Here is a 13648-nt window from a genome sequence, read left to right on the forward strand (position 1 = left end):
TGAAATGCCCCAAACCGGACAAGGTATATAAACTGAGACCTCACTAATGCTGAACAAAGTGGAAGAATCATTTCCCTTGACTTGCAGGTGACACTCCTGTTAATAAAACCCAGTCTGATATTGACATTTTTCTGTCTGTCTGTCTGTCTTTTTTTTTTTTGTTTTTTTTTTTTGGGGGGGGGGGGAAGGGGGTTGTTTTGTTTAGTTTAGAGTGTACGGGCAGGCCTTGCAGGCCATGAGCCCAGGCCTTGTCCATGAGGCCCAGAGATTTGGGCGTACCTGTACATGCTCTTTACTGGCTCCGAGTGATCACCCTCCCGGGAATAAATGTCTCTTAAAAGTCAAAGTCTTTCTTTCCTTTGACTTTTCTTCTTTTTCTTGCCACAAGTGCATATTGTTAACTTATATTCAGCTTGTGGTCCACTGTAACCCCCGGGTTCTTTTCTGCATTACTATTCACAAAGCCTGTCATCTTGATCACGATGACCATTCCAGATCACTTTATCAGCTTTTGGGTGCTTAGAAATAGATTCCTTGATGATATGTTTCATTATTGTTCTGGGTGTTGAGGTCAGACTGATCAATGTCAAACTGTCTGGATCCTCCTACTTCCCTTTTTTTTGAAGATGGGCACTATATTTGCCCTTTTCCAGTAGTCCAGGACCTCATCTAACCTCCATGAATTCTCAAAGATGACACCCAATGGCTCTGCAATTATCTCAGCAAAATTCTTGAGTAATCTAAGATAAATGTCATCCATCCTTGAAGACTTAAAAAACATCTAGCTTCTCTAAGTAATCTCTAACCTGTTCTTCCCTACTCTATGCTGATTATCTCCTCCTCATCCTTGCTGCCAAATATGCATATCATTTGATAACTGACCTTATTCTTGAAGTGAAAAAAGCATTAAATACTTCAGCCTTGTCCACATCATCCATTATTAGAATGCCCCCTCTGTTCAGTAAGAGACTTATACTTTCATTCATCTTCCTTTTACTTCTAATGTACTTGTAATTGCATTTTTTTGGTTGCCTCTTATTGTACTTACTCACATACCACGTCTCCAAATAAGATGTGCACTTTGTTTTTGGAAGGCAAATTTTAGAAAAAAGATTCTTCCAGCCTTGTGGCTTAGAGCTGTCTTGCTCATGGATAAGATCCCTTGCAAAATGGCTACCAGATTCATTCTCAGCCTGCACCCTGAGAGCAGCTGTGAAAGGGTAAATACTGGTTGCTGGGTGCTTGTAACACAGCATTTTTACATTTCTATTCCAGTGATGAAAATTAGCTACCCCACTTAGGACATGTACCCCAATTTTGGAGGGTTGATTTTTTGAGCAAAAAAATTACATGTGGTATGTGAGTAAATATGGTCTGTCCCTTGATAGCTGCATGGTTTGGTCTTTTTGATTTTTTTTTTTTTTCCCCTTCATGTCCATACCATACTCTTATGCTAATCCCTAGCAATAGTGGTAAATTTCCTATTCTTGAGTTTCAACTCCTTGAAGAATTCACTGTCTGGCCAGGCTGGTATCCCACTGTACTTCCTATCTGTCTTTTGTAGTAGGATAACCTGACTTTGCATTTATACTATGGACTTTTTAAGATGCAACCAACTCTCGGTATCCTTTTCCTCTTAGGCTTGCCTCAGGATCTTATGGGAGTTTGTTAAAGTTTGCTTTTATTCTGCTGTTCTCTTTCCTTCCTTTCCTTAAGATCTCAAACTCTCAGCAATGAGGCTTCTCCAAAGCATACTCCCTGCCAAGGTCCAGGGAGAAAGTGCTACAAAAGGTTCTTGCTTCATGGTTAAATTGGTATACTTAGCAGTCTTGCCAATGTAGTTCTTCTGGTACACAGGGCAGGGCTGTAAGTATAATGGTACTATGCAGACTGGATTGCTAGCTTCTGCTGCAGTAGGGTAACCAGGGTAGGGTGAGCAGAGCCCCAGCCCGGGAGCCAACTAGAAGGAGGCATAGCAGTGGCAGCCCTGTACTGTCCTACTCAGCTGTAGGAACTGGGCAGTGCATTGCCACACTAAGTTGTGTATTTGGGGGGCAGGGGCAAGTGGAGTGAGTGGAATGGCACTTTTCCCCAATCTCCAAGTAGTCTTTGTCACAGCAGGCACAGCCCTACACCTAATATTCCTGTATCTGGTGTGGGGAGTGAACAGGGTACCAGGGAGCCCAGCCATGTGGCTGCTGCCACCAGAGTAGAGCTGTCTTCCATTCTCTTTACCATAGTTTTTCTCCTCTCCCTCATGTGCAGAGCCACCCCCTCCCATAGGTGGAGAGAGAGAAAATTATTTGTGGGGGCTGAGCACATGTGCACACGGCCCAGCAGGTAAGTCTGTAGGAGAAGGGGCAGGGGGAAGGGAAAGGATTGTGGCGGGGGGAGTGGGGCTAGCGCTGAGGCAGGCCCTGCACAACTGGGGCGAGGCGCGGGATGGAGCTGCGGGGAGCTCGGCGGAGGGAAGGAGGTGAATTCCGCCACTGCATGCGCCTCGGGAAGGCATGGGGGGGGCGGAGGTACTGTTAGATCTGCACAGGGCAGGGTGAGCTGTCGCTGGGAGCTGGGGGCCAGGGCTGTGCTGGGCTCTTCCTGGTGGGGGCTGGCCATGCTGAGCTCAGGGAGGGCAGCAGCAGCACTGGGAGGAGGGTTGGGGGGGGCTACGGTGAATTTTGGGGTGGCAGCAGCATCCCCCTCCCAGTGCTGCCACCCCCCACCCTGAGTGTAGCCTACCCCCCACCCCCACTGGGAAGAGCCCAGCGCAGCCTTAGCCTGCAGCAGCAGCATGCACTGCCCTGCGCAGATCCGGGGGCACATGCTTCCCATGCCTCCCAGGGTGTGTGTAGCAGCAGGAGCCGCGCCCACTGGGCAAGCCGCTCACGGCTTAGTCCCGCACCCCACCCCAACTGTGGAGCGCCTGGCCTCCACCCCGTCTCATTCCCTCCTTCACCACTGCGCGCATGTCCCTCCCCACCTCTGCTGCAGCTGCTGGAAGCCCGCGGCCAGGCTTCCTTGCGCCCTACCGCTGCGCCGCGTTTTGGGGGGTTAAGTCCTGTTAGCCCCCACCTTCTGCCACCTATGTCCCCTCCCCACTTCCTGGGTGCCCAATGAGCTTGCTATGCCTGTGCTGTGTTCCTAAGTATCCTACCACCAGATAATAACTACCTTTAGCATAGGCTTCTTGAACTCCTGCATGGCTAGTTGCTATTTAGCCCAAAGTATTTTGATTTCTTGTGATATTAAATATATTACAACATTTATATTATTTTGGCAAATTCCACTCTGAAGAGTAAATGATAAAGGGCCATCATTACAGTATATTAAATACAAATCTACATTATAGTTTGGCCTTAAATATAGTTTTAAAGGTGTACAATCTGATTAAATCTAAAAGGTCAGTTTTTTACATTGTACAATTTTATTTGCAACTATAAATCATTACACAATTTGTGGAAGGAAAAAAGTTATTAAACTGGCAATATTTATTCCGTTAAGTTGAATAAAATGTAGCACGTAGCCCTGAGTTATGATAGCTAGGGAAAGGAGCCAAATCACTCTAAAAATTAGTTTGCCAATAATTTTGTAGAATGATGACAGCATTGCTTCAAAACAAATCCTTTACAGGGGAATGGGATGCCTGCATGACAGACTCTTTGATCCATGAATTCTCTACAGCTCATGCACTAGAAGCTGCTTGAACAATTAGTCTTTGGGGAAATTTTTTCTAAATCAGACAATGCCTGGTATCAGTGACTGAAAGGTCATGCTGTCTAATGGACTGGATATTCGAGTAGAACCTTGAGTTCTAAATCACAGGTTTGCCACTGATTTATTTTATTGCTTTGCACCAGTGACTTAACCATTCAGTTTCCCCTTCTGTGAAATGGGGATAAGAATACTGACCTCAGAAGGGCATTGTCAGGATTTGAAGACACAAAATACTATGTAAGTTTTATTACTTCAGATTTTCTTGCCCTTGGCTATATGAATCCAATTTATGGTGACAACAGCTTTTAAAGATTCAATATATAAGACAAAAAGCATAGGTTAGAACAGCAGGATCTAGTAACAAAGAATATCATTGTGAAAAGGGAAGCTGGATTTTAGAGAACAGAAAGATTAGGTTAGTACCACAGATTTACTAGAAAATAGTTACGAAATACAGTAGAGGCATGAGGAGGTAGTAATATATGAAGGCAAGAAGAATGGCTTTGAGTAGCAAGCTGTATTCACTTGAATGCATTAATATGTTCATCCTAAAATTCAGGGAAATTGTAATGCCAAAATTAATGTAATAAAAGTTTAAATTTCTACATGTATGTCAAAAGAGCTTGAAACGGGGTGAAATAATACTTAGTGAACTAAGATTTTACACAAGCAACTATGTTAAAGCCTGCAAAGTGTCCAAGTAATTCTTACCAGTGTTGTATATTACTTGTCACTCAAGTTTAAGTTGTTATGATCGTCTTACTCAGGTAAAACTTCCTCTCATTCTAGTAATTATCTAAATCAACCTAACAATACTTTTTTTTTTTTTTTTTCTAATTCCTAACATTCTGTTTAGAATCCTGCTTTGGAAGAGCCTTCATCAGAGTAATAGTACAATGCTTTGGTGCAGTTACTTCCACGCATAGTTTATTAGTAAATTGCTGAGCAGGATATCTTAGAAACACGTGATAATGGATTGTAAGTAACAGGAATATATAACAGGATTAGTATATTAGTTCATAGTATTGGTTACTGGTTAGGCACTCTTTTAAAAATGATGAAAAGCCTCAAGTATTTTGAGAGCTTTTCAGCAATGCACCATATTTTAAGCTAATGATCTTTTCCAACCATCTTAGAAGCTCTGCCAGTGTACTGAGCCTGATTGGCACAGGCCACCAGGTGCCTAAGGAACAAGCAGCTAATCTTAAGCCTGCATATTTGTAGTCACAAGGAGTGATGAAAGTAGATATAAAACAAGTCAATGCAATAGGTTTCTGAAGTTGAATGTATAGATGTCTGATGGGTTGTTTACATCTGATGTAAACATTATTCTTATATTTTTGTTGTAGAAGATGATGTGTCAAATGTACAAATAATGTGTGCCTGGTGCCAGAAAGTGGGAATCAAGCGCTATTCCCTGAGTATGGGAAGCGAAGTGAAATGTTTCTGCAGCGAGAAGTGCTTTGCAGCTTGCCGAAGAGCTTATTTCAAGAGAAACAAGGTAAGAGAACTAAGGAAAGACATAAACTGCATAGGCCTAGTTCTGATTATGACCCAGCTAGAGTTTCATTTACCATCTGGTGTAGAAGGCTTTATTTTGTGTTTTTGTTTTCTCCATTTTGTGTGTTTCCCTCTACCTTTCCATACGTATCATCTGTTGAACTGTCAACCCCTTTACTAATGTGTAACCTGGTTTTTTCAATTTGTCTCAGCTTGATGCTTGAGTTTGAGGGTGGATGAATTTAAGTAGACATAACTAGTTATACACAATAAAATAGTCACAATTCTATCTCTGATCTAAGTACACATGCAACAGTATGGGAAGAGTCTTCCTAACAGTTTATACAGAGGTAGGTACATGGGTCTTAATTTTATTCAGGGGCTGACTTCTGTTGAGCTGAAATCAATGCAAATTTTGCCACTTATTTCACTGGCAGCAGGATCAGGACTAAAGGCATATATGTATTTAGGGCCTGATTCAAAGTTCAGTGAAGGCAATGAGAGTCTTTCCACTGACATCAGTGAGCTTTGTTTCAGAACTGCAGTTTGATACTTTTAAAGTTTATCTTTAAATAGAAACAGTTAAGCATCTATTACTTAAATATTCAGACTTCTTGGTTTTCTGTGGGGGTAAGCAGCATTAAACATATTTGCAATAACTTGAGGACCCTTCCACTCTTAAACTTAGTTTGTCTCATGTTAAAATACTATACAACTCTAATATTGGTCTGGTTTCCCGAAGTGCAATTAAATGTCCACAAAAATGATATAATCTGTAGAGTTCAGTGGCTGAAAAATGACTAGCAGTTATTTTAGGAACTGTTTTTGCCACACCATAGAATGCATCATCTTTTGGGGTTTTTAAAAACAAAAATAAACATATCAGCATTATTAATAATGGACAGTATTTGTATAATTGATGCAAAAATAGCTATAGCAGATAGTATAAGTAGTAGAATATGTAATGAGGTTTTGGATTCTAATCACTGACACAGAAAACTTTATTATTTGCAAAATCCTTCATATTTTCCCCTCATGCTTCAGAACATTCAACGTCTATCTGATTAACAATAATTTAAAAAGCCAAATCTAACATTTGCAATCTGAAGTAAAAACAAACTTAGGTATTATATATATTTATGGGTTCTAAATGCAAGATAGACTGTTGCAGCAAATTATCCTCCTTTGTAAATTTGGGTCACCTTATCCTGCCTCCTCCCCCTACCCTCCAAAAAAGCCTAAAGAATTAGGCTGCAAAAATCAGTAGAGTGGAATTCTAGGGGCAGTCTTTGAGAATCAAGCTCATAATGTCCACTGGAGCAGATAGGCATGTTAAAAATATCACATGAAATCTTCTGTAAAGAGTCGTGTTTATCTCCTTTTGTCTGGTGGAACTATAGTAGGAGTGAAAGAGAGATACTTGAGAGATTCCACAGTTTCATATGAAAAATGTATAATTACTTATCTTTCATGTAAGTAGAGTAACAACATGGGATATTTATGTCACTGATAGTGAAATTTCTGTGTGTGTGTAGGAAATATTTGGGTGACAAAGGATCTAGTTCTTTTTTGGATGGAAATCCCATGGCTTCAATGGCAGACTGACTTGAGTAAGTTAGTAACTAGGAACACAGAAATTGCAAGGGCTCACCTAGCTAAGGTAGTAGTATGTCTGATAGTGGCCTGTGTGATAAGAGCATGTGTGATAAGAAGGAAATGTGTGATAAGAAGGAGCATGAAACCCTGAAGAGTATGATTATATGAAATAACCAGTCCCTGACAGTCCTTACTGCAGCACTAATCACAAAGTAGAAAGTTTATATTACATCTACAACAAACTTGCAAAAATGTTATGTAATTGTGGCTGTTGCCATTATACATATAAATGTTTAATCCTCTTATGAATCCAGGAGTTGTAGGATTCAATGATAATTTGTGGCTAGAAGTTCTCACAGGTGAATCGTTCATTGGTTGTTGTATTATGAGAATGGAAAAATAGGAGCACCCAATTTACCCTTTCTACTATTCATTCTTAGTCTTATCACATCACTTCTACTCTTTTCCCTAAACTAAATAGTTCTAAACATTTTTAGTTCTTTCTCAGGCAGAAATCTCTTGTATAAGTAACTGTTTTCTTTACATCTCAACACTATAAGTTCCTAATCTTTTTAAGTGAACATTTTCACCACAATAAATTGCTTTTAGCTTTATTCCAAGAGGTCACTACAGTAGCTGGCTTTCTTTCTATGAATCTGAGGGATCATTGTGTGTCATGATTTCTCATATGTCTTGAGGTACATGGCAGTGTATGGTTGGGCAACACATGGTTACCAGCATCTGAGCTACTAGAGCAGCCCTTCTTCAAGTTAAGCTTAGGAGCCAAGTTCTGCCCTATTCCTGTGAGATCCTGGGTTTGCATGAAGGTACGAGGGAACAAAATCTTTTCCGTTGTATTTAATTTAGAACTTTCCAGCTTCTAGTCATGGAGTTAAATATGAACAGGCACAAAGTCCAATACTCTGAGTTTTAATTCTGCTTTTGGATTTAGGCAGGTACAGTAGAATTCAACAGGCCCTTATGCTTGTTACAGCCTAGTGAGTAGAGCAGGACCTTGAGAGACAGGGTGGTAGATCAAAGTAACAAGGTTTGCAATAGTTTCAGATTTAACTGATGACCTTTAAACTGTTATTACTAGTCTAGCCGTGTACCTGTCTTCTCCATGAGTCTAATGTTTATTTGTGTATTTGAAAAGTTATGCCACTCTACACCTTCTCATTTTTCAAACAGAGGAGTAAAATGGTCGCGTTTCACTTGCTTTATGCATGTTTTAAACAGCATATCTCTGCAACAATATAGTGTTGTATTACAATAAATATGTACAGCTGCTGCATTTCAGGGAGCTGATAGGACGTTGTGGTCATTTCATTTAAGGCTTGAATTTCCTAATGGATTGTGTTAAGCAGTCTTCCCTCTCTCCCTCTGGGTAAGAAATGCTGTAATAAGCATTTGTTTAAAATGGTAGAACTGTTCAAATGGTAAAGAATGAATCATCATTAATGTCTCAAAACAGTACAAAATAATGCTGGAAATTGTACACCTCTTCATACCAATTGCTGCATTTAGAATGAGAAACTTCTCAACATTAAGGAAATTGCTCCTGTACATATGGCAAATGCAGACTCTGATCATCTGCTCTCCTACAGATTCCCAATTTGAAGAAGTTCTGGTATGAAATCAGACTTAAACATATCCTAGAAGGGACACACACATGCCCTACAAAGCGCTAATCATGGGCATCGATTATGGGGAGCTTTTTGCTGGTGTGTATATGCGTAATGCAATATCACTTCTACTCCCTCCTATGCTATTCGAACCAAGAGTAGCAACAGTCTAGAAGAACAGGGACTGTTGCCAGCCTGTGGAGTGCATGTATATTTCTAAATAAAACCCGGTGTCTTGAGGACAAGCAGACATCAGTTCCTCATGGCTTTTGTCACAGAGGACTTTAGGAGCATCACAACTTGGGTAGTCATCTTCTTCTTGTGCTCCAGAAACAATGTACTCATTCACATACACAGTCATAGAGAAGTAGGACTGGAAGGACTTCCAGAGGTCATCTAGTCCAACCCCCTGCTTGAGGCAGGATCATCCTTATTCAAATCATCCTGTACAAATCCATAATCTAAGCTCTACATAAGACTCCCATCTGACACAATACAAGATATAGCATCCTAACCTGCCACTGGTAAAGTAGGGGAATGATGGCAGCCAATGTCCTGCTTCTGTGAAATGTTGTCTATATGTGCTCAAGAGATCCCAGGTAGAGGGCCATCCCCACCACTGCAGAGAAAGGGAGAAAGCCCTACAATCAGTATCAATCTGACCATGGGGTAAAACATTCCTTCCTGACCCCAAATCTGACCATTGCCTTAGCTGTAGCCAATACTCAATGCCTCTGAGGAAGGCTTAAAAACACCTTTACACATGTAGCAGAAAGTGTGGACGGGGGCAACCAGCAAAGCCCAGAAATATGGGAAATACCCGTAGTAGATCGTCCCTGACCAGTGGCTATCTGTCTTCTTGAACACTTCCAGTGATGGAGGCTGCTTGCAGATGTTTTAAAAAGAAAAAAAAAAAGCAAAACAAAGCCATGCTCTACTGAAAGAGGCAGTGCATTACTTCACTCTGGCTCTGCAGTGTCTATATAGATCAGGTGCTTCAGCAGGGCTTTTTGACACTTTTATCTAATAGCTGATATAATCGGTTATTAGATAAAAGTGCCAAAAAGCCCCACTAAAGCACCCGACTTATACAAATGTTGGGTGAGCCAGGTCCAACTAACACACTGCCTCTTTTGGGCATGCACTGGGCTTGGTGTGGGAATGTGCCAAGTTTCAAGTAAAGCATTGTTGTGCTTTGTTTTTTTTAAAGTCTGCAAACAGCCAGAAAGTCTATAACTTCCCTAGGCACTCTGTCCCACTCCTTCACTATTCTAACATTGAAGAAGTTTTTCTGAACAATCCTTGCCATTGGTCCATGTCCTCTCTGCATCAAGAGAGAAAAGGTGTTTCCCCATTTCTTTCTGGCAGTCCTTCAAATATTTGTAGACTTATAAGCACCTTTCCCACAAGCTGAACTTGCCTAGTTCCTTCAGCCTCTCCTCATACGACTTGCTTTCCAAGCCCTTGATCATCTTTGTTGCCTGCTTCCAGACCCTCTATAACTTCTCCATGTCCTTTTTAAAATGTGGAGCCCAGAACTGCACACAGTACTCCAAGGCCTAACCAGTGCTAAGTAGAGAGGTACTATCATCTCCCATACCTTGTACCTGATGCTTTTATTGATGCATACCAAAACTACATTCGCCTTTTCATAGAAATTAGGGCTGGAAGGGACCTCGTAAGGTCACTGGGTCCGGCCCCAAATTTTGTGCAGCTGCATCACACTGCAGATGCCTATACCTATATGCTTCTTTGCTGGTATAGGCTCATGTGTACAGCTAGTCAACATTTGGGTGTTTGGGAGTTTCGTGTCTTTAAAGAGACCAGAATAGCTGCCTCATCTGCTGTTTTAATACAAAAGACAAATTTTCCCTTACGTATCTTGCAGTCATGACAATATAACATTATTTCTTACAATCAGACCGGGATCCAGAAAGAATGCAACTTTTGTAGGAATTACTAAGGACAAAAGAAGAAAAACACATGCACTTTTTTTGCTCCTTTAATCAGGAAAGTAAAAATGTTTAGGTTATATCTTCATTAAAAAGGAAAAAAAATAAATTATTTTTCCTGTTTAGTTTACTCTGCATAGTCAAATGTACGTAATGAACTACTGCATAATAATAACCTGTTGTGTGTAATAATACCAATTAAAAGGAAATGTTGCAGGAAAGGGAGTTTTTCATACTAATGTTTGTAATTGAACAGATTTAAGATTCCGAAACTCTCTTCCTTATAGATTTAATTCTATAGACTAGACCAGTATAAAGCTAGGAACCAGCTAAAATAAGGTTAGGAAACAAGGCAGCCAATAGGGACAAAAAGCACTGGTCCACAAGTTTCAGGATGTCAAATATCAAGAAAAATATTGGATTCATAATTGGACCCAGTGAGTCTGAAGCCTGAAAAGATTAATTTAAAAAAGGTGTTTATTGAATCAACGGGTCAGAAAACAAGTTTATTATGACCCAACGGCTCTACCTAGAATGACAGCTGAATTCATACAGGTTATGGGTCTTAGTTATAGATATATTAAAGACTAATTTACTTGATTTGACTAAGGCATTGGAAAGGAATTGACTGCAAGGTTGTCAGGCAGTATATTATACTTGACCTTGTTGCTGCTTTGCACTGCCTATTTATAATCAGGGAAAAGAAATGATAAATGTTTTCATTTACAGTGTAATCAAATCTCACTTCTACAAACAAACAAAAAAGTATAAATCAAAAACTAAGAGTAAATTGCTGTTTGTCAAGCAAGGAAGTGTAAGTGATGATCTTTTTTTTTTCTCCTTGCATGGGATACTGATTTGCAGGATTGCTGGTAGATCAGTAGCACAGATAGCCAAGGTAACTTGACTAGTAGGGATCATATAGCAGTAAAGGACATGCCTTCCCTTTCTGGCCTGGAGGGCTCTAGTACATTTAGGAGACTAGAGTCAGACATCCCTCATGAAGTCACAATGCTGTTCTAAAAGACAAAATTCAGCTTTATTCTTCCTGCCCTTCTAAGGTGAGAAGTATGGTAAATGGTATTTCCATTGGAACATTGGAATGAAAAGCTGAAGAGGATGCATTTTGTACTACAGGATTTTTTATATTAGTTGTATGGCAAGAATTATTACCTACAAACTAACTGGGCTATAAAAGGAAAATGCAGCTATTTAGCTCTGAGTTGCATTGCACTGGATAATTCCTTCCATTTTCACACTGTATTTAAAAACAATAAATAGCTTCTAGAGCACATAACAAAACAGTAGTCATCTTCCCTAGAAAACCCCTTTTTGACACATTAATGTATATCACCACATGATTAATACAGATGCATACACACAGGTCCATTAAAGACTTAAAAAAAATTCAGGCTTCTGTTTCCCCTCCAAATCAACGCTAAAAATTGTTGGGGGAAACTTTTGTATTTCAGGCTTAATTACACAGCCTAATTGTGAATAAGAGATAGTTAACGATTGGCGTGTCTACATGTTGCCGTATGGCGACATTGCTACAGTGCTTCCAAAAGGAAGTACTAAAGCATGGCACAGTGTGGGCAGTTACTGTGCTGTGTGTGCGGTGCATGGGCAGATTTTGCTGCTACATTGCCGTAGTGGCGCACTATACCCAGGGAGCACGCCACTACAATAATGTAGCTGGTGATTATGTGTAGACACGTGATTGCTACATTGCCGTAGCACACTGTATATGTAGGGCGACGTGTAGACATGCCAAACGTACATGTTAAGTTGAAGAATAATTACAAAAAATTGTCTGCTCCTTTTTTTCCTAGGCATTTGCAAATGTAATGTGCAAAAATGAGCATCTTTCATAAGAAAAATTGAAATTTGTTTCAAAAGATTTGATACAGTTAATGTCTCCTGACATTGAAAAGCTCAGGTTTTACATCCTTTTTGTTTTCGACAATAGGCTTTGAAATATTTGAGAATTTGAACAGAGAACTAATATTTTTTTCTTCAGATTCACCTTGTTTTAATTAATTGTTGAAAAAGGTGACAGGGTACAGGTGGTCAGCCCAATTAACATGGAATTGCCTTTACTTGGCTTGATAGATTTTTCAGAGAAGTGTAATTTAAAAGGAAATCACAGCCTGCTTCTAGTGACGATCCTGCTTTACATGGTGTATATTATGCGTGTCCATGAATGTTTGTGTGCACGTGGGTATGCATGTATGTATTGTTTCAACTCTGCTGTTCATACCAGTTTACATTAAGGAAACAAAGGATTCTTTCTAATACTAAGGGGTAAAACAATAACAAACCAAACTATTCCCCATTGCTGTGTTAGGATATACTAGAATAGTGAGAAATAAAAGCAAAGAGGAAACTTGTAGAGGAAGTAATTTAAGCGTAGGGCACACTGGCAGGCTTTTTGAAGAAATATCTAGAGAGGGGAGAAAAATAAAATTGTCATCAATAGACTAGTTTAAAAGCTGATGAGAGAGTAAGAATATCTGTAGGAGTATACTGCCAAGGTCTGAGGCAAGTCTTGTGTCACTAAACAAATGGGAGGGCTCAAACAGAAGAATGTGTGGCTATCTTCCTATAGACTTCATCTGCTAGCTTTTTTTTATTAAATAACAACGCCAGAAGTATCATTAAATACTTTTTCCCCCTGAACCAGGGCTAAGGTTCTACTTGCAATTAGAAAAGGTGAGAGAAACCTCAAATTAATCCATTGATACTATCAGTTAGCCTCTCTCGATACTCATCAATGCCAAAGCAAAATGCATTAGCATCAGTAACGATGAAATGTACCAGCACCTGAGTGATGCTACCAATGGCTTAATGAAGGTAGCTGGCAAACTGAAATGCTCATTAGTTTGCAACCTCAATGGACATTTTACTGTCCATCTGCTGCCATTTAATGCCATAAATTTGAATCAAATTCCCATTGTCTGAATTACTAGCAGGTATCCAATCCAATTAAAAGGCGTGTTCACTTTTAATTTTAACCACCATGTAACATTACATTAGTCATGTTGCATTCTGGCCACTTTGGTTATATAGAGATGAATGTTCTAATTATGATTTCAGAATCTGCGCTTTCTTGGACAATGGACATTTGATTCAGATTAACCTACCAGTTTACTTGGTGTCCTCACATCAGTTCCAAACAGCATCAGCTCTTGCATCATTGCCAGTAATAGGTTTTGTTTACCTACAGATATAATAACAAGGTAATTGCATCATGGCATTCCT

The 13648-nt window shown here is 39.9% G+C and overlaps 1 protein-coding gene across 3 annotated transcripts in view; it reads left to right on the forward strand.

The window, feature by feature from the left end:
* Positions 1 to 13648, forward strand: part of SOBP (sine oculis binding protein homolog) — a 159980-nt gene that overhangs the window by 25957 nt on the left and 120375 nt on the right. For all 3 annotated transcript variants that reach the window (XM_014518104.2, XM_006019825.3, XM_006019826.3), the window contains exon 4: positions 5064 to 5215. In XM_014518104.2, coding sequence (XP_014373590.1) covers positions 5064 to 5215 — 152 coding nt within the window. The remainder of the gene's footprint in view (positions 1 to 5063; positions 5216 to 13648) is intronic.

This window comes from Alligator sinensis, unplaced genomic scaffold (genome assembly GCF_000455745.1).
Source record: "Alligator sinensis unplaced genomic scaffold, ASM45574v1 scaffold313_1, whole genome shotgun sequence".
In the NCBI taxonomy this organism is placed as follows: Eukaryota; Metazoa; Chordata; order Crocodylia; family Alligatoridae; genus Alligator; species Alligator sinensis.